Source organism: Momordica charantia (assembly GCF_013281855.1).
Source record: "Momordica charantia cultivar OHB3-1 chromosome 9 unlocalized genomic scaffold, Mcharantia_2.0 BLBB01000009.1, whole genome shotgun sequence".
Taxonomy (NCBI): domain Eukaryota; kingdom Viridiplantae; phylum Streptophyta; class Magnoliopsida; order Cucurbitales; family Cucurbitaceae; genus Momordica; species Momordica charantia.
In genome coordinates, this window is record NW_028275167.1 from 23,458,309 (window position 1) to 23,484,197 (window position 25,889).

The window sequence follows — 25,889 nt, forward strand, 5'->3', positions numbered from 1 at the left end:
AAATATTAATTCAAACCTAACGCAATAGATAAAGAAAGGTTGAATTACTCACCCTCAAATATGTTCAAACTTGGGGAAAAAAATAAAAGAAAAAAGGACCAAAATACTCCAATTCCACTAACTTGCATTTTACTATAAGAAAAACAGCCCAATTCATAGGCTAAATACATAGAAACTGGATATTGGATAAAATAATTACATACATCCAAAAACAAATAACAAAAGCTCGACACCAAAGGCCTACACAAAATAATAAATAAGGATATGGTCTTTCGCAACATAAGTGCAGTGCAAAGCGAACCACCTTTAAATAAGAGTGGTAATAACCGTCACTGCATAAACTAAGTTAGATTCGAGAGTAGCTTATACATAGGAAGGTATATTACATTATTCTCATTATCTTAGTTGATCTTTTCTTGCCTTCAAAAATGAAGCCAAAGTTTTGATACGAGTGAATGAGATTGGTGGCCATTAGTTAATTTATCATGTTTAACTTTTCAAATATCATGTTCAAAATTCATCACAAATCAACCTCACGAGCCTATAACCACGTTAGAGATCTTAAAACTCTTAATTTCTTTAATTTTTCTTTATTTTTAAATTCACCCGATGATTGAAACTTCAACTTTGAGTATATGTTTTAATAAGTTAGTTATAATCAAGTTGACAATTATTAAACCATCGATCTGGCATTTCAAACAAGTTCGAAACAATTGAATTGAACAACAATTTCATCGTTACATCCTCTTTAATTAAGATAAAAGAAAATAAATTTAAAGCATCATCATAGCATACATTTAAAATGACAAATAAGTAAATAAATATAAATAAATCTACCAATTACCAAACCCCAACAGAATTGAAATCTAATGCTTTCATTTCATTTCTTCTTTGTTGTCAATTCTCTCTGTTTCTCCATATGTTCAAATAAGCTTCCATCATAAACAGCTTTCACAGTGTGCTTTTGAAGCAAACCATTGTCGTCTTTGCAAAGATTGTACAGAGTTGTCCACTCGGCGTAGCTAGCAAACCTAACAATATACATACAACAAATACCACACCAATAATTAGCTTTTCGGGTTTTCGGTTTAGTCCTTAGCGTTTAAAATGATTGGTTAAAAACATTTTTGGTCTCTGTACTTTCATTGAACTAACAATTTAGTCTTTGAACTTTAGTTTGTAACGATTTAGTTTCTATAGTTTAAACATTGTAACAATATAATTCACTCTCTATTGTAAAAAAATCTTATCAAAATTAAGTGTCGATTCTTCTTATAATATAACATTTTAGTATTTGTAATTTATAAACGTATTTGGTCCCTCGCCAACTTATTGATCTACACGTATAAGAAACCTAATCAAATCTTAACAATTTTTTTACAATATGGATTAAAACGTTACAAATTTTAAACTATAAGAACTAAATTGTAACCAATTTTAAACTACAGAATTTGAATAGTTACAAGCTAAAGTTCAAGACTAAATTGTTACTTCAATTAAAGTACAGAGACCAAAATTATTTTTTAACAAGTTCTACCTACAATTATTATTGTAAAACTTTTTTTTTTAACAAGTTCTACCTACAAGCTAAAGTTCAAGACTAAATTGTTACTTCGATGTGTAATGCGTTCATATTCGTTAATTATGTACTAATTTTTTAACATAATAATAAAAAATAAAATTTCTAAATTCAATTGTCCTAAACTTTGAAAGTTTTTTCTAGCATTAACCTTCAATTTTGTGATTAATAAGTCATTGGAATTAACCATCTATTGGTTTAATTCTTTCGTGGCACATTGACTATATTACTTGAGGGTTACCCTCGCCTGATTTCAAACAAATTCATGTATTTAGAGGCGTAATCGTCAAACTAATTGAATTTACATAGAAACCTATTAGACACAAAATTGAAAGTTTTCATGGACCCATCAAAAACCTTTTTCAAAGTACGAAGACCAAAGCAAGCACGACCGTAAAAGTTCGGGAATTTGGTAACTCTTTTAAAATTCATGGATTGAAACTATATTTTAACTCTAAAAAGAATAATTTGAGCAAGAGTTAGAGAAAAACCAACCATCCCACGTAGTTTTTGGGCTCTCTATTTCCCATAAGCAAGGCTTTAAGCTCTTCTTCTGTCAAGGCATCAGGATAAGTTTTTGCGTGGTTCTTGAAAATTTCTTCAAATTTTGAGGCAACAAACCTACGATCACGAATTTGTCAATAGTGATTTCAACGTAGGTTCAAATTAACCATTTCAGTCCTCGTTATTCTGCTATCGGTTATTTAACAAATGAGTGACGTAGTTTCAAAAACGCGTATCAACGTTATAAAGTAAATATGTCTTTGAAGCCATATAAGTTGGTTGAGGAGAGTATCGAGTACTCAAACCGTCATAACTAGCCTATGAAGTTTTGAAACATGCTTTAGATCGACACGTTGATACACATACTATTTGAAGTCATATATGCATCAATCTATATCACGCATTTAGCAACGACAAAAAAAGTTGAAAACTAAAACAAACCTTCCAATTTTTTTTTAAAACCTATAAGAAATTAAGTTACAAAAGAGATTATTGCATGTTTAAGTTGGTGAGATTTCTTTTTCTTGAAAGGGATATTAGAAATTAGATGGCTAAAAAAGTTAGTTGAAATTTTTTTGAGTACTTGGAAGCAATTAGCCGTAAAATAGAAGGACTTAAAAGCAAAGTTTGGTGCAAATAATTAATTGCTATTCAATACCTTCCCTCAGTGTCATATACACCAGAATCACTTCCATGTTTGGCAAGATGAATGTTCTTTATTTCAATTGGGAATAGGAGATTAGGAAATTTTCCCTGCAAAGTAAAGCATATTAAATCACATTAATTGTACAAATCTTTTATTTTTAAAAAAAATTATACTCAAATTTTAACCACTATATTAGTTTATTAGTCATTAAGTTGATGGATTGGTTAATCTAGACATAATTCAATTGATTAATACATTTATTTCTGATCAAAAGATCATGAGTTTGAATTCTCACCCTCACATAGTGTACTAAAAAAGTTTAATAAGTCAAGTGACTTTTATAAAAAATTGGTTAAACCACCTATATTAAAATCTTACGCTAAATCAAAATATAGAAATAAAGAAAAAGTCTATATTACTTTTTCATTAAATCTAAGCCAAGCTTCTGAAGCAAAATACGGGTTTTTGAAAAGTACTTTTAGCTCATTTTTAAATTTTAACTAAACGTTTAAAAAAATAGAAAATAAATAAAAGGCGGGAAGATAATTAAACATAAACTTAAACTAGAAAATGACCCAAAAAAAAATCAAATCAATTTAAGAAAATAAGTTCTTTTTTTCCTTTAAAAAACCAACTCTCGTATTTTAAATAAGAAGATAATTACCAAAAATAAAATATCTAGTAATAAAAAAAATCTAAATTTGGATCATGACAGTTTTGTCTCAATTCTTCTATCTATTCAATTATTTCATTTCATTCCCTATGCCAAACCTGACCAATATTCCCAAGATTTTTGTACGGTAATTCTTAAAAAAAAAATTTATTAATGTTCTTTAATTTTTATTTTTACTTTGTAAAAATATTTTGAATTTCTAAACTACAGACGAAAATTACCATCACTATATAAACATAAATTCAAAATAAAATAAATAAATAAATGAATTGTAGCTTCATCCCAATGAATTCAAAATCACATATTATTGATTAAAAATTCTAAAAAGCAGAGTCCATATTTGGTTTTGATATTTTCATATGGATAAGGCTTGACACCAAGTATATAATATAATATAAATTTGGAATTTTCAGAACTTTCTCTATCATTTAAATTTTGAAATTTTGAGATTTCCTATTTATTAATTTGAAAAAAATGGACCAGTAGGGGTGTTTAGAGGACGAAAACATATTTCAACTCATTAAAGACAATTTAACCTTGACCAAAAGGTAAGGGGGTCAAATTTCGTATCATCTATTTTTTTGTGTCACTTCAATTAGAAGTTTGTTTTTTTCATCTATTAAATTTTTATCTTCCAATTTTCATTTTTTTAATTGTTCAAAAACATTAAGATTTTTATTATTGCTTCCACGTTATCTTTATTACTTTCATTTTATCACATAAATGGTATATGGACACCACACCCATTTAATAATTGTTAGCATATCAATATCATTTAAAAATGATATATGAGTCTAACAATATCAAAACATTATTCATAAAATTGAAACTTAAATGAGAAAAAATATACGGAAGATTTCTCCTCTACGTCATCATCATATGATTCAATGATAGCGTAATAATAAGAGACCAGAGTTTTATCCCTAAGTTCAACCCATAAACAAACACGAATATAAACTTAGCTCAACTTGTTAAAGTATATATTCTTGATCATAAAGTCATACATTCGAATTCTCACCTCACATATTATTATACTCTAAAATTATGCCTTAACAGTTAAAAGATATTTCATTCTTTTGGAAATGCATATTGATTTTTTTTTTATTAAAATAAAACTTAGCGTGGGAATAAAATGGAATGCAAAGAATAAAACGATGAATAAAGGTATCCCACAAGTTTACATATCAAAATAAGATTCTCTTCTCATTTCTTTTCCAAAAAAAAAAACCCCCCGTTTTTTTTATTTCCCTAAAAATCATAAAACAGAGGAGAGAGAAAGTTACCGGTCGGGTTTTTGTACTGAGCCCAACGTTAATAAAAACCGCACTGACGGTGGACAAGAGCAGACCGGCCCCAATGGCACGGAAGCCTTTGAAGGTCTCCCAGGGGTAAACGACGCCGTCGTGGTTCCTGTCAAAGAACGCCACGTGTCTCTGCAGCACGTTCTTCTCGGCGCCTGCGTGCAACCGCGGGTGATCAGAAGAAACCGGCGGTGTGGAAAAAAGTGCAATTTCGAGAAATTCTGTGGGGGGATTTCGAATTACCTTCTTTGCTGGGGCTGGACGCGAGACTCGACTGATCGGCCATCGGAGAAGAAGAACGGATTCTGGTGATTTTGGTTTGGAATAAAACGGTGCGTTTAGGAATATTTTCAGAGTGGCTGAGGGCTGAGTTTTGGAATTATATGGACCACGAAGAAAATGGATCGACTCATCCTCCTTTTATAGACATTTTTATTTCCCCCTTCTAGAAAAATAGTCTCATTCTTTCCAAAACTTTAATATTATCTTTTAGTATTTAATAAATATTGCACGTATCGTATCATTGGAGTAAATATCAATTAATATTGAACATAAAGTTGACGTGATTAAATTTGGAACGACATGATAATTAAGATAGAAAATTGTCTAGATCGTTTACTCAATTTCATCTTAAAAATTTTATTTCTCAAGAGTTTGTTTCGTTGTGATTTATCTAATTTTACCATAAAATCTTCTCTTTAAATCGATAATTTCTTCCATATATTTTTTATTCTTTTAGATTTAATAAAGACAAACTCCATATATAAATATTTAATAATATAGATTTACATCTTACTTTAATCAACTTTGAGATTTATTTTATTTGTCATCAAACTTTCAAAATCTATTTTAATTCATAAATTGAAGGGAAAAAAACAATCATTTTAGTTCTCAAGAGTTTGTTTGTTGTGGTTTGTTTAATTTTACCATAATTTTACCATAATCTTCTCTCTTTCAAAAACTATTTTAATTCATAAATTGAAGGAAAAAAAAAGCAATCATCTTAGTTTTGTCATTATTTGACCATTATTTTTGGCAACACAAACTCAATATATTTCCATATTAGAACATTCATGAACTACAATATACAAAATTTGAAAGTTTAAGGAAAAATAAATGGAATTTAAACCAATAAAATATCGAACAAATGATTAATTTATTCTAATTCTTATAAATGATCCATTTAACTCTTCTCTCTGCAAGTATGAATGAAAACCTCAACGAATTTACAGTTTGCTTGAAAAATAAGTTTATCTTATTAAACCATATATTTCTCGTGAGGTCTTCATCGAGGTCGTTCAAGAGTAACATTAATACAATAATAAATTATAATAAATTAATACAAATTTATCTTATTTCCTAAGCAAAATTATCAAAATTACATTTCACTTGCATCAAAAGTTAAGTTTCACATCTCCCATATGTTGAATTTGTTGTAATTACTTTTGCCATATATTTGACTTTTCTATACGCTTTATTATTATACATTGAAATTTTGCACACTTTTTTTATAGGCATGCATAATTACTTGGCTTTTACCCCAAATAAATCTTACTTTGTTTATAATAATCAATGGCTCAATATTCATGCAAGTTTCAACTCAACCACACAATTTGAACCTAATTCCTTAGGTTGGCTCTTCAAATAAGTCACATAAATAATCAGATCCACGTGTCAATTCGAACATAATTGAGTGAACGATGTATCAATTGTCTTTTTTCCATGTATTTATTGTTTTTTTCTTTTAATTTAGTCTATTTCTTAAAGTATTTTTATATCAAATAAATGAGTGGAATTATACATTTGCCAAAATTAAATTTGTCATTCAACTTGACTATCAAATTAATTTTTACCTAAACTTTAGGTGTGAATAAGTGTTCAATTATTACTTTTGGATTAAATGATGATTAATTGCAACAAATTCTTTTTCTTCTTCTTCTTTTTTTTTTTTTTTTTGCTTTCATTGGAATAGAATCATTAAAAATATATTTATTAAAGTTCTTGCGTACAAAATTAGTAGAGATTTGAAAAAGATGATACTAAGTCTGAATCTATTGGTTGGAGATATATGTCAATTACCGCTAAGCTATGCTCGCTTTGGCGTCGACATATAATCTTAATTTAGTTTTACTAATAAGAATGAATGTCTAAATATATATCTATATAAGGGTGAACTAAAGTAATTTGAAACTAATTTCCCTTACTTCATTCATGTATATACTAATTATAACTACTAAAACTGTGCTAAGGCATCTAATTATCTATATATATAAAACCTTATATATTAATCCTAAATCATATATAACAATGATCAAACTTTTTAATTAATTTGCAATTTTGTTTATCCTTAGCTTTAATTTTCTTTTCTTAATCATAGCTTAAAACTTTGCAATTTTTATATGGTGTGCAAAATTAATAAAATTATGGTAGTTTTTTTAATGATTTAAAAATAACCTAGTATGTTTATATATATATATATATATATATATATATATCTTATTTGAAAATTGGATTGGCATTAGACTGAGAAATTTATTGTATACTCCATTTTACAAAAAATAAATAATAGTAATAATAATAATCAAATAAAACAGATATCTTTTCTATCACTCATTTATCTTTTCATACACTTTCTCATGTTTAATATTTATTTTAATTAATTTTTTTAAGAATATAAATTCTATAAATATTTAGTGAATAACTGATTAATCGTTTAAATAATATTCTTAATGAGATCAATAATAATTTTGAAATACTAGAACTTGACTTTAAAAAAAAAGGTAGTATTGAAATACTTATAATAATACAAATTATATTTTAAGGCAAAATTCATTCTTTTACTTAATTATTTGATGTTAACTTTAAACTTTGAATTTCAAATAACTCTAAACTTAAATAAGTAGGGTAAATTAATACCTTCTACCAATTGAGTTTGTTGATGCACCAAATTTACACCAATTTTCTAGAATAGAGAAAACGATGAGACCTGCAAAATAGAATAACACTAAGTCCGGTGTGACTTTGACCCCACGGGCGGTTTGAAGTAATTAAGTATAGAGTGTAGGGTATTTAAGCATATCTTTAGGGTATGACTTCCTCCTTTATTTCTAGGAGTCCAATCCTCCCTTCTTTAGGAATCACCTCAGTTGAATCCTACTGTGCCCTAGATTTGGATTTCTGAGGCCCATATGTTTCGTAATGGGCCAAATGTCAAATCCAAGGTCGGGTCTAAGGTAGAGTCAGACTGGGCCGTGCAGGAGTCGAGAGAAGATAGACGGAGGCTTCTCGACCAATGGTTGAGAACACCTCGACACTGAGACCTTCTCGATGCTGAGGCCTAGTTGGTTTGACTATGGGTTGGCCACGATCAACCCGGGTTGGCCCGAGTCGACGGGTTTTCAGGTCTTACCTCTTTGTGCGCTTCTCCCCTGGCTTAAGCTCCCTTTCTGTCGCTTGGTCAGCTCCATTCTTCTATCCCATAATAGAGTTCGACCTAATCTTTCTATTAACATCATTATGCTATTATACCATATTAGGAAAGGTTTTTAAGTAGACTGAAACTTTATTCCAATGGATAAGATGAAGAAGATGGCTGAAAAAACCAGAAAAAAAAAACCTTTCAGAATGGTTCCTGCTACTCAAACCAAATCTACAACCTATAAAGAGAAACATTAATGTCTTACTACTATTACGTGTACGAGTCGATCGAGTTGAATCGTTAGCAGATAGGACACGTTTTGATATTACAATTTACAATATTGGTTATTTAATTATAACAAGCTCAAATTTTCAAAAGAGATGGAGCTTGTGAGGTAGTTGCCTAAAACATAAATGGCATTTAAGAACATGTCCATATTGTCCCCATCTAATTTCTAAGCAAAGCATTGACAATTTTGAGTCAAATTGAACTCTCCTTGAATTTTATCTCATATATCTAATTTTTCGGTATTGATCATTATCAATTTGTTCGTTTATAAAGACAAATCTTTTACTCTAATTCATTTCTAAATGTATATGGAAAGAAGGGAAGAGAAAACATGAAGAAAAAATTGAAATTTCTTGTTTATTGTCATAAAAAAAATTATTTGCAATTCAAATTTTCAAATTATATGTTATATTGTTTTTATTATGCATTTTAAAAGCTAAAAAGGATAAAATAATATTTTTATCTATGTTTTGAAAGAAGAAAAGAAAAACAGAAAATGAGAACCAAAAACTTGATCTTGTTGTTTCCAAATTTTTTACATCATTTTAGAAAGGCTTCTTTAAAATAAGAAACAAAAACATAAAACAGTTACCAAACGCTTATGTTTCTAAAACATTGGCAACGAGAAACAAGAAACGAACTAATATTTTTTAAATTGCTTTTGAAATCAATGCTTTTAAAGAATTAAAACATATTTTCAAGGGCTATATTAGGACTCTAATAACCTCTTGTTTGTTAAAGACTTATTCGTTTACTTTCTAAAATATATTCTCAGTTGAGTTCATGGTGTTAGAAATCTCGTTATAATTAACTCAAGACCAAGTAAATAAATCATCTTTGATGTTGGATTTAAAAATTCCATTAACTTCATTTTACCCTTTCTATAAAAAAGGTAAATGTATTTCTACAAAAAAAAAAAAAATCATGAAATTTAAAAAAATTAATTAACAAATAAGCATTTTACTCTTCAAATAAGTTAAAAATTCTTATTATTAATGTCATGTTTATAAATTAATGATATTTGGTTGATATTTTCCATCTTTCATCAATTCTATAATGATGTAACAGAAATATCAATTCATCCCTTATGTTTGTAGAAATGTCAACATGTCACAGCTCTTTCGTCCGCCGCACCCATTTGTATTGCTACAATAATTATGTTGACTGTGAGCTCCCATATATGGTCTTACAACTTTGTGGAGACATGTGTTTTTTTGTTCACAGTCACTCGGGCGATCAGGACCCTAGTTTTATTGCGAGCCAAATACTTCAACAGATCCTATAAAGAGACCGGCTTATGGGATCAAATCAATGCGTTCGAAGAAGAAATATTGGAATATCAATCTCTCGACCGGTTTAACCAGAAAAAAACCTAGAAAAGAGGAAGAGTCACTAAGATGCCTTGCCATAATCGAAAGGATGTTTATAGCCGCGACTGTTGTCATAGTTTAACAATGGCGTAGCTTGATAATTTTCACTACTTGTCCAGGGTTGAGCCTTGGGATTTGACGGCGGGGTAACTTTTTCTATACTCATTAGTCGACAAAATGGGCCGCTGCGAGATGAAAATGGCAGACTGAAGCGGAATATTTTAGTTTAATAACATATATTAGATATTTTTTTGTTTTTAATTTAAAGATTTATTAGACGTTTTTCGAAGTTTAGAAATATATGAAATATAACATTGAATTTCTTATAAAAGTTTATAAGTTCACCTCAACATTGAAAACTTATGCTTTAGAGTTTAGAAACGTATTAGAAGTTTTACCGATAAAACTTGTGATTTAACACAAACAACATAGAGGAAGGGAAGAGAAGGAAGGAAGGAAATAATAATAATAATAATAAAAACGGAATGGGGAATTGCGTGTACGTCAAATAGGGAAGGAAAAAAAAAAAAAAAAAAAAAAAAAAAAAAAGAGGGAAAATGAGAATCCTTTAGCTGTAAAGTGCAAGCAAGCGTGGAACCAATGGAGCATGGATTCGACGCCACGTCTCCTCTTTTAATACAAAATTACTAATTAATCCCTCTCGTTTCTTTTCGAGGGCAAAAATTTAGTACTACGAGAATATATACTCCTACCTTACAATTTTACCTTTATAAATAAATTTTTAATGTTGGTGAACTCCACGTTATTTTAAATATGATGCTAATATGGCATGGAGTGAATGAAATGAGTATCTTGTAGTACTAGAAATTTTCTTCCTTTCGTGATTGCCCATTTAGCTATGGGAGTGCCATCAAGATTTTTAGTTTATTTTTTTTATAATGTGATTGCATGGTTTTAGAATTTTAAAAAACTTTAAAAATATTTATTTTAGTTTGTGAAGTTTTAAAATGTCATCATTGTGGTTCTTACCGTTATTTTATTTTTAACAAATTTATAATGTGGATTTGAGTATTATATATTAATGTTTTGATGGGCTCGTATTTGAGCTACCTAGGATGGTTGAGGGTGAGTATTGGATAGGTGAATTTTTTGGGCAAAATAACGGTAAAGACTAAAATAGCTATTTTGTAGAAGTTTATAGGCTAAAGTAGATATTATAAAAATTCAAGAGTCAAGATAGGACCTAAATTTTCTTTTTCTTTCATTTTTTTTTTGTAATTATTAGCGAGTGTTCGGATCAACTTACAACAATCATTATTAATTTTATAGAATAATCATTAAATCCTAATAAAAATTTATAGTATTATGGGAATATATAGATACTATTTTCATTAATTATCATTCAGTTAACATCATTTAAAAATGATGTGAAATCCACCAACATTAAAAAAATTATTTATAAAAACAAAATTATAGGGTTAATAAACGGAGGAGTACGTACTCCCATAACGTTAGAAATTTTCTTTAAACTCTGACGTTTAAGTTGTTAGAAATTTTTAAAAATTTGATAACTTTAAGTAGGTGCCTACATAGAGTGTTCATTCTCTCCAACCAACTTTACTTTTTTTTCATATATCCAACCAATGATTGAGTTGGTTTTGCATTTTGCTTGCTTAATGAGTTTTCAATTAATAGTTTTAGAGAGTCTGTGCACTTTAAGAGAGTTTGAGACGTGATTGGATTGCGGTGGAAGGGTTGGTAATGAGTAGAAGAAGACTTAGGTGTTTATCGATTAACACTCATTTTCTTACTGACTGGCTGTCATTAAAATGTTGACAAATAAGACAGATAAATGAAAAAAAAAAACTTTTTCTATCTTTCGAAAGAACTAAAGAACTGTCAAATTTTAAGGTTGAAGTCATTTTTGGAGAAGGTAATTATTTAAATAAGTGGTTCTTGTGAAAATGGCGTGATTGGGGAATCTTTTCCAGAAGAGTAAGTATGAAAAATGTGGATGGCTTCCAACTTTGTTATATATTAGGGGGCGTCACATGAAATTAGTCACTAATATATTAAAAACTATACCATGTAGTTCTTTTGTGAGTGACCTTCTTCAACACTACTGGAAATAACCTTTTGCTGCCACAGCATCGGCAAAAGTATAATAAATGTCAAGAAAACAAGTTCCTCGGCATAACATTGTTGGGAGATGCTTTTGAATTTTGTTATCCTCGTGTTCCTTGTTTCTGTTCTTAACAATTGTATAACCTCCGACCCATAAATCTTTAATTCAAAAATGAAACCATATTTTTATTTATGTTTCAAAATAAATTGAAAACAAATAAACTCGTTTTCAATAATTCTAAACAATTTTCAGAATGTTTTTTAAAAAATAGAAATAGTTGACAAATATTTAAATTTCTTAATAAAATTAAAACTAACAAACAAGAAACGAGAATGTTACCGAATGAATTTCTCCCAAAATCTCCCATGTGAAAAGATGAAGCATAAAATATAATCAACCTAAACCAGTAAAAAATTAAATAAAAACATATGCAATCTTGTTCATTTCGTGGAACCCATATCCAAAGTGATATATTTTAACTAAGCACATTTATCATTTAATACTTTTACTTAAACTTATAATTCATTTACACTGACCCAACCCGACCAGACCAGAATAATCCGTCATCTTAAAGATCCATCCATGCATAAGACACATGAGATTCACTTAGGAAACCAAGCTCGCTTTTTGAGAGCTTGCCAATTCCAAATTGCTAGGTTAAAAGCTATAAAACGGAGCTACTTGAAGTACAATCTGATGCTCCCTGTACGTCTCTGGCTTCACCAAAATCTGCAGTCATCGTGATCAAGACAAAAATTATTGTCACAGTACCCAATTAATCTTTTAAAAATGCTTCTACTTAGTCCATGTACTTTTTAAAAGTTTCTAATTGATCCCTTAACTTCTAAAGTTGCGCGGTCTAACCCGTGAAATCTAGAAAGTTTCTGATAAGTCCTTGACATTAACTTTGTTTAATGTTTATGTAACAAACTAACTCTATTATTTTAACTTAGTTGCTGATTTTGAGCAGAATTAGAAATTTGGGAGGGTAAGTGTTAAACTAATGGATTCAATGGCAAAAACTTATTAGACACCAAATTAAATGTTTGGAAGCCTAGAAAGATATAACCTTGAAAATTTAGAGTTCTATTAGAAATTTAAAGACTATATATAGAAAGTTTATAACCATACTTATAACTTAACTGAAAATAAATGAATATATATGATGCAATGCAATGAATAATGTGGTCAACTTGAGCATGGCTTAATGGTTAAGACATCTTACCCCTCTTGAAGTCAGCGGTTTGATCTCACATCCCCACATTTATTGTACTAAAAAAAAGAATCAATGAATAATGGGAACATAAATTAGAAAATAGAGCTTTTGGGTCTAATCTAATCAGTCAACATGTAAATGCACAGTCTATCATGACAACGGGGAACTCCAATCATAATTCTCAATTGTGTTGATCTCCCTAAAAGCTAAATCATAATTCATCGCGTCACGCAATTATCTATTATCAAGCATCAAATTCTCACCTGAATCAAAGAATACAACATTTCAGGACTAGCCCCTTTTGTTCCGTCCTTCCCTCTTCATTTCCTGAAAAATATGTCATCAGATCATATACGGATAATATTATTAATTATCCTTCGTTTGTAATCATTTTATTTTTTATTTTCTGTCTTTTACAAGTTTATACACAACTTCTACCGATGTGTTTAAAAAATAAGCCGAAGTTTCGAAAACTAACAAAAAAAATAATTTTTGAAAACTTGTTTCCACCTTTAAATTTGTGCTTTTAAGAAACGTGAAAAACATACCAAAAGAATCATAAATCTAAAAATGAAATGGTTATCAAACGGGAGCTAAATAACCCAACAAATAGCTGGCAGTAAAAAAGCTTAACTACATTATTGCTTGGAAGTAATGTTTGAAAATAGTAAAACAGTTTTAAAATGTGTAGCTTTCTTTAACTTTATAAATGGAAAAATAAATGAGAACAGAAACAAACAGTAACTAAAATTTAAAAATAAAATAAGACAATTTTAAAGCATCAGTTTGCAAAATAATACTGATTGGAAATTTAAATAGAGCACCTTCTGGAGGCTGAACCAGCTTTCGATTTTGTGACGACGTCATTTCTTTCTTCAATTGAGTCAATATATCCTCCATTGTATACTCCCGTTGCCATTTAGCAAGCATTGGGAGAAGGTTCCGTTCAACCTAATAATTTTCAAAAGCAGAAATTATTTCCAGTTAAGAAATCGCTACAAATGCCTTGAGAAATATTTCATACCAGTCCAGTTTCTGGATTGACACAGGTCATGTTTATCCTGCTTTGGAATCTAACAGCGGGTGGATTATCTGGATAATCCTTCCCACAAAATAGCTTCAATTGGTAGATTCGCCCTTCATGAACAGTCTGAAAAGACAACACGAAACCAAGCCATCAATTTTCTTTATGTGAAACAATAAGCCAGAAACGTAGTCATCTGAAAAAATATTTAAATTAGAAGGAAAAGTGCTAGAAATAAGAAGGCTAAATATATGTTATTTGGGAGTTAGACCCTAATCTTTGAGTGTTCTTTGTTTCAATTTGGCCCTAATCTTTTAGAAGTTCTAATTTCTATCCCTTACCTATTGAATTTTTTTCGATTAAATCCATACCATCACTAAATATTAAAATAAAGACAGTATATGAATGTAAAAATATCATTTTTTATAAGTTCGTCAATCATTAGTATACCAACATTTTAATGTGCCAATTTTTGATAAAAAACAAGCAATTTCGGATATAAGATACTGCGTACTATGTCGTATAAAATTAGAGCTTTAAATTTTATGGTGAGATTCAAAAGCACCTCTTTAAGGAAAAAAGTCTTTTCTCGAAAGAGAGAGACTTACGCTTATACAGACAGTTTTGAAAGGAATTCCTACATGATCCTGTCCCCTTTTAGTATCCCAATCACTGTGAGCAATAACTCGGAAAAAATTATAAAAAATTTCCTTTGGGAGTAGTGGATAACGAGAGTGCTCACTTAGTCAATTGGGAATACCACATCTAGGCCTTTGGAGGTAGGGGATTTGGGAACTTGAGACTTAGGAATGAGGCGTTGTTGGTCATATAGTTGTGGCGGTTCCTTCAAGAGCCTAGTGCCTCATAGCGGAGGATTATCATGAGCAAGTATGGGTCACACCATTTTGACGGAGTCTCGACTGGTGGGCTTAAGGTTGGTGCTAATCATCCCGGGAGGCTATTTCTTCTGTCTTTACCTTCTTCTCCCAATTCTTGAAATGCTTTGTTGTGGATGGTTCCAATACCTATTTCTAGGACCACTGAGTTGGCAATAAATCCCCTTTGCCTTTTATTCCTACATCTGTACCACCATTGTGACATGAGGCTGCACTTAATGGCCTCTGTTAGGAGGAGTGCGCCTTCTATTTTCTTGAGCCTCAGTCGTTCCTAAACTTTGGAGATTTCTACATTTCTTCTACAGCTTAGGGATGTTCTTTTTGTCGGGGGAGGAAGGATTATTGGGTCCAGTACACTAGCCCAAAGGGTTTTCCTATTGTTCGTTTACTGTTTGTTTTCATCTGTTATGTTCTCCTCTCTCCCCCCTTCTACCCCGCTTTTTGCCTCACTTTGGAATGTTAAAATTCGAAAAAAAATTTTGAGCGGCAGGTCTTGGCAAATCTAACATGGGAAAGTCAACACATTTGATCGTATTCAAAGATGCTTTTCTTTTTTTTTTCAGGTTGCAATGTTGTATGTTCTGTAGAAGTGGCGAAGGATCTCGACCTCATTTTGTGGTATTGTTGATATCTAAGGTCATTTCTTTGAACTGTTTGGCATGTCTTGGTTTCATAATAGGGCTGTCAGCCTCAGATGGAAGAGGTTTTGTTGTTCCCTATTATTTGGAGAATACAGAGAAATAATAGAATCTTTAAGGGATGGAGAGATGCAGGTAGTCTGTTTGGAAGCTTATTAGATTTGATACTTACATGTGGGGTTTCTAAGTTTTTTTAATTGTCAATTAGGTGTTATTCCTTTGAATTAGAGTCCCTTTATTTAAGTGGGTAGTCTGTTTGGAAGCTTATTAGATTTCTACTTTCCTGTGGGGTTCTAATTTTTTTTTAATTGTCAATTAGGTGTTATTCCTTTGGATTGAAGCCCTTTTATTGAGGTAGGTAGTGAAGCTTATTAGATTTGATACTTTCCTGTGGGATTTCTATCAATTAGGTGTTATTCCTTTGGATTGGAGCCCATTTATTTAGGTGGGGTGAGTCTTATGTCTAATTGTCTATTTTATTAAATTAAAACACTGAGTACTTTTAACTTAATTAGTAAAATGTATTTTGATGTTACATTATTGTTTTGTTGATTATTTTTAACATTTTGTGGCACTAGGGACTTAATTGAAAAACTTCAATTTATCAGAGATGAAATTGAAACTTTTAAAATATCAGGGATCAAATTGAAAAAATATCCAAACATTAGGGACCAAACCATATATTTAGCAAAATAAGAATGTTGTATTGCCAAGCAGAGAGATGGAACTTATATATTCATTTCTTGCAAGTGCTCTGCCTTCTTCTGAAGACTTAAAGTGTGGCAACCAAAGACATTTATAATTATAAGTTTCACAAAACCGAGATAACCAATGCATGATGTCTCAAAAACTCACATTCCCCATAAGTTTATCTGATTCCAGTACATTCCCAACAAAGCAGAGGTGTAATTAAAACCTTTGGCTTCTTTTTCTCATACTTTTCTCCCAAAACATGACAAAATCTTAATAAAAAATGCAACTTAGGAGTAAATAAAATCCATTTTCTCAGAGAAAAAGACATTCACATATATATTGATAATGAACCCCAGTCATCAATAACCTTTAATTGAATACCACAAATTCATGCAAAAAAAAAAAAAAAAAAAAAAAAAAACATGCCCAACCCAAAAGCTAAAAAATAGAAACTCACATTAGGTGGGCCTATAATGGTCCCAGTCCAAGATTGCATTAGTAAATCATCTGGATCATCCATGCCATAGCTGACAGTTCCATCGCCAATCCCTTTTTCACCTCTCTCGAGCTCTTCCAATAATCTAAAATTCCTAGGAACTGCAAGAAAACAGAATTGTGCATCCATCAAGCAAAGAGACAGAGATATAATTAGCAAGCAAAAACTATCACAAATCAAAGTTGCAACACATTAGTAACCGGCTCTAAGGGTTTCAATTTTCGAACACACAGAATAAGATTGGTGGCAGACCATACAGAGATGAAGGCTACAAACTTTCTCAGAGAATAGTAGATAGTGAAAATACATGTGCATACACAATAAAATTTGTATTATAAAACTGACCAAAAAAAACCATAGGTCTATGAAAAAAGAAATCAAACACCCAACACTATTATCGCTAGTAGAGGATTGGCTGAGAACCTCAATCATTCGACCTTTCTAATAGGACTTGTATTCTATGTAGACTGTAGAGCAGAGGACCACAATCATTTTCTTTAGAGCTGCCACTTTGCCTCCCTCGTTTGGGATTGCTTTTTTCAGATTTTTGGAGTTTGTTTGGCTCGCCCTAGAAGGTGTTCGAATATAATAGAGGAGGCTCTTCTTCAACCCCGTTTCGGGATAAGGGTCAACTTTTATGATGGGCGAGCCTTTTAGCTATTTTGTGAGACTGTGGATTGAAAGGAACAACAAAACTTTTAGAGAGGTTGAGAGTTATTGGGAGAAGGTTTGGGATCTTGTTTATATCATTTCTCTCTTTGGGCTTCCGTGTCTAAAGCTTTATGTAATTACTCCTTAGGCCAGATCTTGCTTGATTGGAGTCTGTTCTTTTAGTTTGTTTGGGCTGTCTTTTTGTATGCCCTCCCATCTTTCTTCTATGTCTTAATGAAAGATCAGTTTTTCATAAAAATTAGTGATAATAGTAGTGATGTTAAACATGTTCTTTTAGAATTTTTATTTAACTGGGGACGATTTCTTTTACACTTTTTTATACTAACTATTATGTTTAGTAATACTTGATCACACAAATTTATGATTTTGTATAAATTTTGTAAACTAAAATTCAGGCTTATGCCTCGACTCTTCAAGATGAAAAGCCTCAAGGTTGCCCTTAGCCTTTAAAAACATTGCGTGACTTATTATTGCCTTTATTTAGACTCCACAATTGCTCACAAGTTAAAGTTCCGTTCAAAATCTCCATCTTTAGATTCTTCCTATCCACAAACTCTGCCTAGATCACCGTTACCCTAATGCTCTTCTCTAGAGAGTAGAGACTCATTTCATCTAAAATCACCACAGAAGCTTTCGCTCCAATCCTTTAGTTAACTCATTATCACTTGGAACTTTTACATTGAATACCATCTAATCTTCCACAAAGCTATCTAACCACTAGTTGTCAAGTGAATGTCTGAAACAGTGTTGCTATTGACACCAATACTCTAGTTTCTGCTTTTCTTCTATGCTCTGCTATTAAGTGATTGAACTCTCTCATTCTCTAGTTTCTGATTGTTCTTCCATGGGTTGCTACTGAAACAAATATTCTCCCACCGTGAGCCACAATCCTGGCTTAGACATAGGAGTAGTTGAGTTCTAACCGTATTAGCTAGCTAGATGTTCCTTTATGGATACTGTGTTGCACTTGAACCAACTTGATGCAAGTTCACTAGGGTATCCACCTCTTTTCTCTACAACTCACTTTTCTTTTATTTTCTTCCTTAAATCCAATCAACAAGTTAATTAGGAGTTGGCTATTAGGTTTACAATAATTTTAATACCACAGTCAACTAGGCTGACTTAGAACTGATACAGTTGTGAGTTGTACAACCTATACAAAGGATGTTGTTCAAGGTCAGTCAACTAGGTTGACTTCAAGTTGAATTAACCTGCTGGGTTGATGTGGCTTACAGTGCAGATATATCATGTATATAGGCCCTGACATCATTCTTCAGTAAGATGGATGCAGACTGAATGGCAACTTGAACATTGGAATAGGTTGTCGTGCATGCAGAAGTTGAGGTAATCAGGAACACCAAATTGTAAGAAAGCTAATTTTTGTATTACTCTAGCGACTGAAACTAATATCATGATGCAGTAACCAATGCAGACAGATCATTCTCAGCACGGTAAATAGTTAAATAAGGATAACAAACGGAAAAGGGTCCTCTTTAAAATTAGCGAGATCTAGTCTTGGATGAATCTTCTTGAGACGGATCAATCAACCCAAGAGGTAGATTACTTAATAGTTCAGAAAACAAGTTGCAAAGAGGAATGATAGCAAAGAACGTTTGCCCTACTTCTAAAGATTAATATGCCAAACAGCCTTTCACGAGAAATCCAATCTAATCCAAAAGCTAACCAAGTCATAACCTTAAGAGGCTGTGATATCAATGTAATATTTCTTTTAAGAAGTTAGTTACGAGGCTCCCTTTTCCTCCCTTCCTATATTAACCTTTTTTAGTTAACGAATACTTATATAAGAAACAGGAAAAAAATCATGAGACAATTTATTTCATAGCTCTAGACTTTTAAATATATGCTCTCTCAAAATTCATCAGTCACGCGGATCCAAAGTTCCAAACTTCAAATCACAGTGTTCTTTATTATTTTATGAACAAAGTTGAACAATGATCACCCACGACTCAACAACAATAAAATTTACTTCATGCTTTGTAAAGCAAATAACCAAAAGAATTAAAAGACAATCAAGTAACGTTATCAAACACGTGGCCAACAAGAATTCCAATTCCAAAGGACTTAAACCCCTCAATCAACCAATCAACAAACAACAATTCTATTAATACCCAAACCGAACGCCAATTAACCGAACCAAAACCATAATTCCAAACCCGACCAAAACCCCAATTAACCCAAATAGCTTTAGAAACAAACAGAACAACCAAAAACGAAATCACGATCAAGTTAACAGAGATAGGAAGATCGAAATTGAAACAAAACACGCAACAGGCAAAAAGGAAATAGAAAGAATTAGGGTTTGAAGAACTGACCAACCACCCTGGATCCTTCAGAGCCCATGAAGCATAGAATTCAGAGAGAGATTCAGAAACTTTCTAGAGAGAGAGAGAGGAAGAAATTAAGGCCAAGCGGCCAAAGAGTTGAAGAAAAGAAAGTAAATCGCAGTCCCACCTACTAATGACTGCTGTTTTCGCGAGTCCCGCTGGCGAGGCAGCGGGTAGTGATTCTCTGTGACGATGTCCATGGTACTCCCATACACCCGCAGATCCCAGCCCTACACGTAAGAGATATCCATCCGATTGTTTACTTCTGCCATCGGATTAATATAGTCTTCTAATTTTATTAAAATTGTAAGCTAAATTTGAACAATTGCTGCAATTTTTAAGTTAAAAAAAAAAAGAAATTGTTGCAACTTTTATCTTCTCCTTAAATTTTGGATAGATTTTTGGTCGATCTAGTAGTGAGCTAATCACTAATCCAAGAGTGAGCATGTGCTAGATTTAAGCATTTAGGGTGTGCTCGGATTAATTTTGTTTTAGCATGACTAAAATCAATTTTATCATTGTTAAAATCACTTTCCTCTCTATTCGTGTTTCGTCAATTAAAAAAAAAAGATTCTAGAAAAATTCAAAATCACTTAAAATTGATTTTTAACAATGTCGATGGAAATATCGAGGTACCAATTTTATAGATATGTCGATGTTGAGGATTTCAAAAAAAAAAACATAGAAATTGTGATATTTATGCAAATTTTTTGAATTAGTAAATAAGACTTAGCTTAATTAGTTCCTAATTATTCAATTTTGATCATCATATCTAAATATATCAATAATATACTTATGAAAATGTAGTTGCAATGATAACGTCAGAACAAAGTCATGTATATACTTACATGTAAATTATTTGAATTAGTAAATTAAAGTTACTATTGATTGATTATGAATCGATAATTTCTAATATTTAGTTACATCATTAAACAAGATATGTGAAATAGGTATAAAATTTGAAAAATAAAATTTATTATATACAAATAACGGTGATATAATTTAACTAATATCAAAGATGATATTTTCTTTTAATTCAAATAAACATATAAATATAATCTTGACCCAAATTTAAATGAGAAAACCTCAATTTTTTTAAAAAAATATTTGATTATCATTCGTTAGATTTACTTATTTCTTAGGACGTTTGCTTTTTTATAAGAGATAAAGAAGGAAACTTTGGTAAAAAAGAAAAAAAAAAGTCGATTTCAAATTATTTAGGAGAAAAAATCAATTCCTTCGTTATCTCACTCAAATAAATTATACATATATTTTCAAATTATTTAATCGAAATATTCATCAACACCACTAGTGAGTATATCTTTTCAAATTATTAAAAAAAAATCAATTTATAAATTATAAGTAAAATCGGCATGTCAACATTACGTCGACCTTGGGGAAAAACGACACTCCCCCATATCAACATATGGCTCGAAATTTGAAACACTGGGTATCACTTGGTGATTTTAAAAAATCAATTATACTTAAATCTCTTTTTCGAAAATCACTAATGTCACCGCCAGTTATAGATATAACGCTAATGATTTGGTGAGACGTAGAGATGTAGCAACCCCGTGAAATGTTTTTCCTTCAAAGATTCAAAATCGAGCTCGGATAGAATTGAGTAGGATTTAAGTGCTAAAAAAATATTCTCAAATGTTTTAATAGATTTACTATGACTTAGCTTATGAATTTTTTTAAATGGGAAATATTGTTTACTGATTTGGGGTGAGTTTGATTTTTTTTTCTTTTTGACTTTTTAAGAAAATGTTTTTAAAGAAAATACTTTTTATTGTTTTGTAAGCACTTCCAGAAGCAAATTAATTATTTATTTAATACAACAGTACTTTTAACATATTAAGTATTAACGTGAGCATATATCTAAGCCATATAGGTTGACGACAAGTAATAGGTAAGTAAATATAAGTTCAAAAGGTTATATATCAATGACCCAACCATTATTTGCTGGTTTATTGGTCTAAAGGGACTAAGATAATTCAAAAGGATAGGGAGAGAATAAGTTAAAATTTCATAATAGCTACAGTTTCGTTGTTGGAGATATTATATAGAGAAACTTAAGGAAACACAAAATAAACAATCTGAACTCAGCGTTGTTTCCTTAAGATAATTTTGTTCCCTCCGATACTCAAGACGACAGATTTACCAATCTGTGAATGCAGCACTTCATGCATAGGACTCAACGAACCTTTAGTATTTAAGTACTCGTACAGAAGGAAAAAGAGAGAATTTTGAGAGATCGATTTTTCAAGTAAAAAGACATAACCTTTACAAAAGACATATCATGCATGAAAAGGTACGATTCTTACTTTTTAGTAAAAATAATTTTATTAAAAAATTCCAACATTACCTGCCAACCAAATGTACATTCAGTTGTAAGTTGTTTGAATATTTAGTAATACCTCCCAAACATAATCTCTATATAATGAAATCAAAATTTTAGAGATGTTTAAAATGATATGTTTAACTAATTGAAACTATGACTTAAAATAAATTTATTTAAAGACGGCTAGTATTTATTTTATTATTATTTTTTTTTAGATAAAAGATGTCTAATATTTAAAAACCAAAAGATATAAATAAAATCTCTCACATGTATTTGACATAACAAAAAATTACATAAAATTCTAAAGAATACAAATTCACGAGATTTTATAATTATTTGTTGTACGGTGTTTTTTTTCAATGACATTTTTAACAAAATTCCCACGACAATCGAGAAGAGGTTAGAAATTTTTTAAATCAGGTTCTTTTAACAAATTGCAAACTATACCTTTTTTTTTCTTCAACCCAAAATCTTTCGACAAAAAATATTGAACCTTCCAAAAAGCCACTCGCAAATATAAGCTTCTAGAAACTCGAGGTAGAGTCTAGATAAATCCTATTCCTCACTCTAAAAAGTCTCGAAATGATATCGAGTTCACTCGAAGTGAGCCCAAATAAGCAACGTGGGTCAAATCACTCAGGTCAAATCAATTAGACTTGATATAATTGATTTGATTCGTCATAGGTGAGTTAGGGTGGTAGTAGACCAACCTATTAATTGATTCCGACATATAATATCTCCTCAGCTTACTCAATGCGAAAAGAAGGAAGCTCTCTCTATAAGTAAGAGGAGAGGCCCTAAATTCTCACGACATGTATGATGAGATTGTCGAGACAACACATATCATTTTATTATTTTTTATTTTTTGAGTATAACATGTGAGGTGGGGATCGAACTCACAATCATTTGGTTAGAAATATATGTCAATTACCGTAGAACTATACTCGTTTTAGCAACATATCATTTTATTTGGCCTGCTCTCTTATATTATGCTCAATTTCATTCTATTGAGCATCCAACTCTATTGTACTTAACATCATACCGGTGTACAGATCTTCTAGTGTTTGCATATGTTTGTTCGGTGCCTTCTTACATTAGAACCTAATTAAATCTAAATCTTGCATCAACAAAATCTAATCCATATTACATAATGTTCTCAGAGTTTGTTTGATATTTTGAAGTTGAATTTACGAGTGGGAGGAGGTGGATCCATATTATATAAATTTGTATCTTAATTGATTAACAATTTTTAATTGATGAAATTATTAGACTATAATTTTAATTGACCTAATTACCTGCCAAGTTTAGAGTTCTAATAAAATATTAATTTATAGTTTTAATTGACTTGGGAGTATAAATTGATTTTTTTTAACTTTTATTAGATATTTGTATAAAATTAATATTAATATTAAAAACAAACATAATAAAGTAAACTATTATGTTTGGCCCATGTTTGAAGTCCAATTCTCATTTGGGCCTATGGATTTGATATCGGAGCAATGACACAAATGACTAAAATTAATAATCTCTTTTAAAAAATATCCAAACCTAAGAAATATTGCAATAATGGCTAATTGATTTTTTCCGTTAAATTCTAAAATATTTTGTAGACAAATATAGTCTTGTAACCAATTAACTATATACGCAATTTAAGATTTTTAACTAATAGTAAAAACAATGGACTTTGGAATCAATTCTATCTAATCAAATGAATGAAATTTAAATAATTAACTTAAATCTAATTTATAATTGATAATAAGAATTTGAAAGTTGATTTAAGAAAAATTATTAAAAATGTGTTGGGGTAGATTTTGAAATTTACCCATCTAAAATTCTAAAATAAGGGGATAAATGAGATTATTACTAAAATCATAAAATTTACTTCTCACATTTGACTTGAGTTTGAGAAGTTAAGGTTTTAGAAGTCCCCACCTTCTTCCCACCTTTTGGTCTCATGCAACTTCATGCGCCCCACAGCCATCGTCTTCCTCACGAAGTAGATCCGCAAGCCACCATCCCACCACTCACCTTCAAGGCCACCATCCCGTCTTGCTGCTCACCTCACGAAGCAAATCGTGCACAGCTCACCTTCACGCTGCCGTCCACGAACCAAAACCAGACCCGTCGCTACCGCACCCAACCGCCGCCACCCTCCCTGTTGGCCGCAACACGTACCATATTTGCTTGATGTGCCATGTCCTAAACAAGATCTATCGTCCTGCCGCCCGACTAGATCCACCCAAGGCCGATACGATTTGCCAGCCACCCTAGACTAGATCCACCTACTGCCGCTTTCGATATGCTACCCAACTTCCATCTTCTAGCAATTGTTCGAGAAAGGTAAGACCCTTTGTTCAGATTTTAGACCCTTTGTTCAGATTTTGCGTATTTTAGGGGTATTTAAAAAGATATTTTTGGCTTTCCTATATTTTAGGGTATTTAAAAAAATACAAGTATGGGACCGACATGTGTATTTTGTTTATAACTAGATCTGAGAAGTATATATCTACAACTGTAATAGACTTACTATATTTATATAGCTTAAATTCTAAATAGAATCTATAGATATAGTAAAAGTTAGAACATCTCGATTAAAAGCTATTGGTATAACATGACGTTCAAAGGAATCGTGCAAAATCAACTTAGAAAGTGAAAAAAAATGTATAGATGTAGTAGTTTATATATTTCTTATTTGTTAATTTTTACAGTAATATTTCCAAATTAGATTCACTGAACTAACTGTACTCGTATATTTCAGGAAAATGAAAGGGTCTCAAGATAGTTGAGGAAGAATATGTCAGTGAGATAATTATTGGTATATACATGTATTGACATTCTACTTATGATATTTGAGTTGTATTTACATGTATTGACTTTCGTATTTTGTTAATTCTTGAATTGGTATATACATGTATTGACATAATTGAGTTTCATGGTGATATATACGTGTATTGAATTCTAATTTTGATTTTTCTTTAATTGGTATATACATTTATTGACCTTTTAATTTTGATAAATTTTTTAATGTTTTAAAGGACGATACAAAGTCTAATGAAGATAATGAAAGAGTGAATAATGAATCCACCGATGAACATAAAAAAAAAATAACTCATCGTCAAAAGAAGTTTAAGAAACTGAATCTAATGACGATACACGCCCAAAGACTACAAATTTGAGAGACATCACCTATTTTCCTAATCGTTTTGATTTATGAGTTGTTAGTCTTCAACTTTTTAATTTACTTTTGTTGTATATGATTTATTAAATAATACAGAAATAGGAAAACAAGAATACAAATAACCTGTGACAGCATATACTCCTTAGTGGTTAGGTATATATACCAATTGATGCAAATATGTATATATACATTAAGAAGATATGGTAGAACAATTACAGAACGATGAGATGAGAGATGAATTGTTGTACACAAATCGTTAATTGAAATACAAAACAAAATAATTAAAATAATTAATTTGAAATCCCTTGAATGTAGGAAAATCATTTTGAATTCAAAACAAAGTTTGTTACGTGTTCGAATATAAGAAAAAACCAAAAACACATAGAAAAGGGTATTGTTGGAAAACAACGTTTTTTTGTAAAACTCCTAAAATACCCTTTAGCCATTTGTGCAAAATTTAAAATTAATAGACATTTCTTAAAACGGGTGGCAAAATTTAGCCATCCACTTAATAGACATTTT

At 30.8% G+C, this 25,889-nt stretch overlaps 2 protein-coding genes across 3 annotated transcripts; both read right to left on the reverse strand.

Moving 5' to 3' along the window:
- Positions 1-670: 670 nt before the first annotated feature.
- LOC111024392 (putative peroxygenase 4) lies at positions 671-5,106 on the reverse strand. The gene is made up of 5 exons (XM_022302072.2): positions 4,947-5,106; positions 4,686-4,858; positions 2,742-2,836; positions 2,075-2,200; positions 671-1,031 (listed from the first exon to the last, which is right to left on the reverse strand). The coding sequence occupies exons 1-5, from the start codon at positions 4,987-4,989 to the stop codon at positions 881-883; spliced, it is 588 nt and encodes a 195-aa protein (XP_022157764.1). The 5' UTR covers positions 4,990-5,106; the 3' UTR covers positions 671-880.
- A 7,173-nt stretch (positions 5,107-12,279) lies between these two features.
- LOC111024402 (ubiquitin-conjugating enzyme E2 variant 1B) lies at positions 12,280-19,991 on the reverse strand. Of its 2 annotated transcripts, XR_015787251.1 has the most exons (7): positions 19,834-19,991; positions 16,790-16,929; positions 14,106-14,231; positions 13,906-14,032; positions 13,345-13,408; positions 13,091-13,137; positions 12,280-12,594 (listed from the first exon to the last, which is right to left on the reverse strand). XR_015787251.1 is itself a non-coding variant. In XM_088117662.1 (6 exons), exons 1-5 carry the CDS (start codon positions 19,859-19,861, stop codon positions 13,350-13,352), a joined length of 480 nt encoding a protein of 159 aa, XP_087973788.1. In that variant the 5' UTR covers positions 19,862-19,991; the 3' UTR covers positions 12,280-12,594; positions 13,345-13,349. The 2 variants fall into 2 exon arrangements, 1 of the variants encoding a protein (XP_087973788.1); XM_088117662.1 differs by lacking the exon at positions 13,091-13,137.
- Positions 19,992-25,889: the final 5,898 nt, after the last annotated feature.

Bases quoted from the DNA above. Each gene is read 5' to 3' on its own strand.
- LOC111024392 (XM_022302072.2), bottom strand. From the start codon at position 4,989: ATGGCCGATCAGTCGAGTCTCGCGTCCAGCCCCAGCAAAGAAG. The intron at 2,201-2,741 runs GTATTGAATAGC...TCGTGATCGTAG, and splicing joins GTATATGACACTGAGGGAAG to GTTTGTTGCCTCAAAATTTG. The intron at 1,032-2,074 runs GTTGGTTTTTCT...GTATATTGTTAG, and splicing joins CCCAAAAACTACGTGGGATG to GTTTGCTAGCTACGCCGAGT.
- LOC111024402 (XM_088117662.1), bottom strand. From the start codon at position 19,861: ATGGGCTCTGAAGGATCCAGGGTGGTTG. The intron at 14,232-16,789 runs GTGAGTTTCTAT...TTGTCTTTTCAG, and splicing joins CCATTATAGGCCCACCTAAT to ACTGTTCATGAAGGGCGAAT. The intron at 14,033-14,105 runs GTATGAAATATT...GAAAATTATTAG, and splicing joins TCAATCCAGAAACTGGACTG to GTTGAACGGAACCTTCTCCC.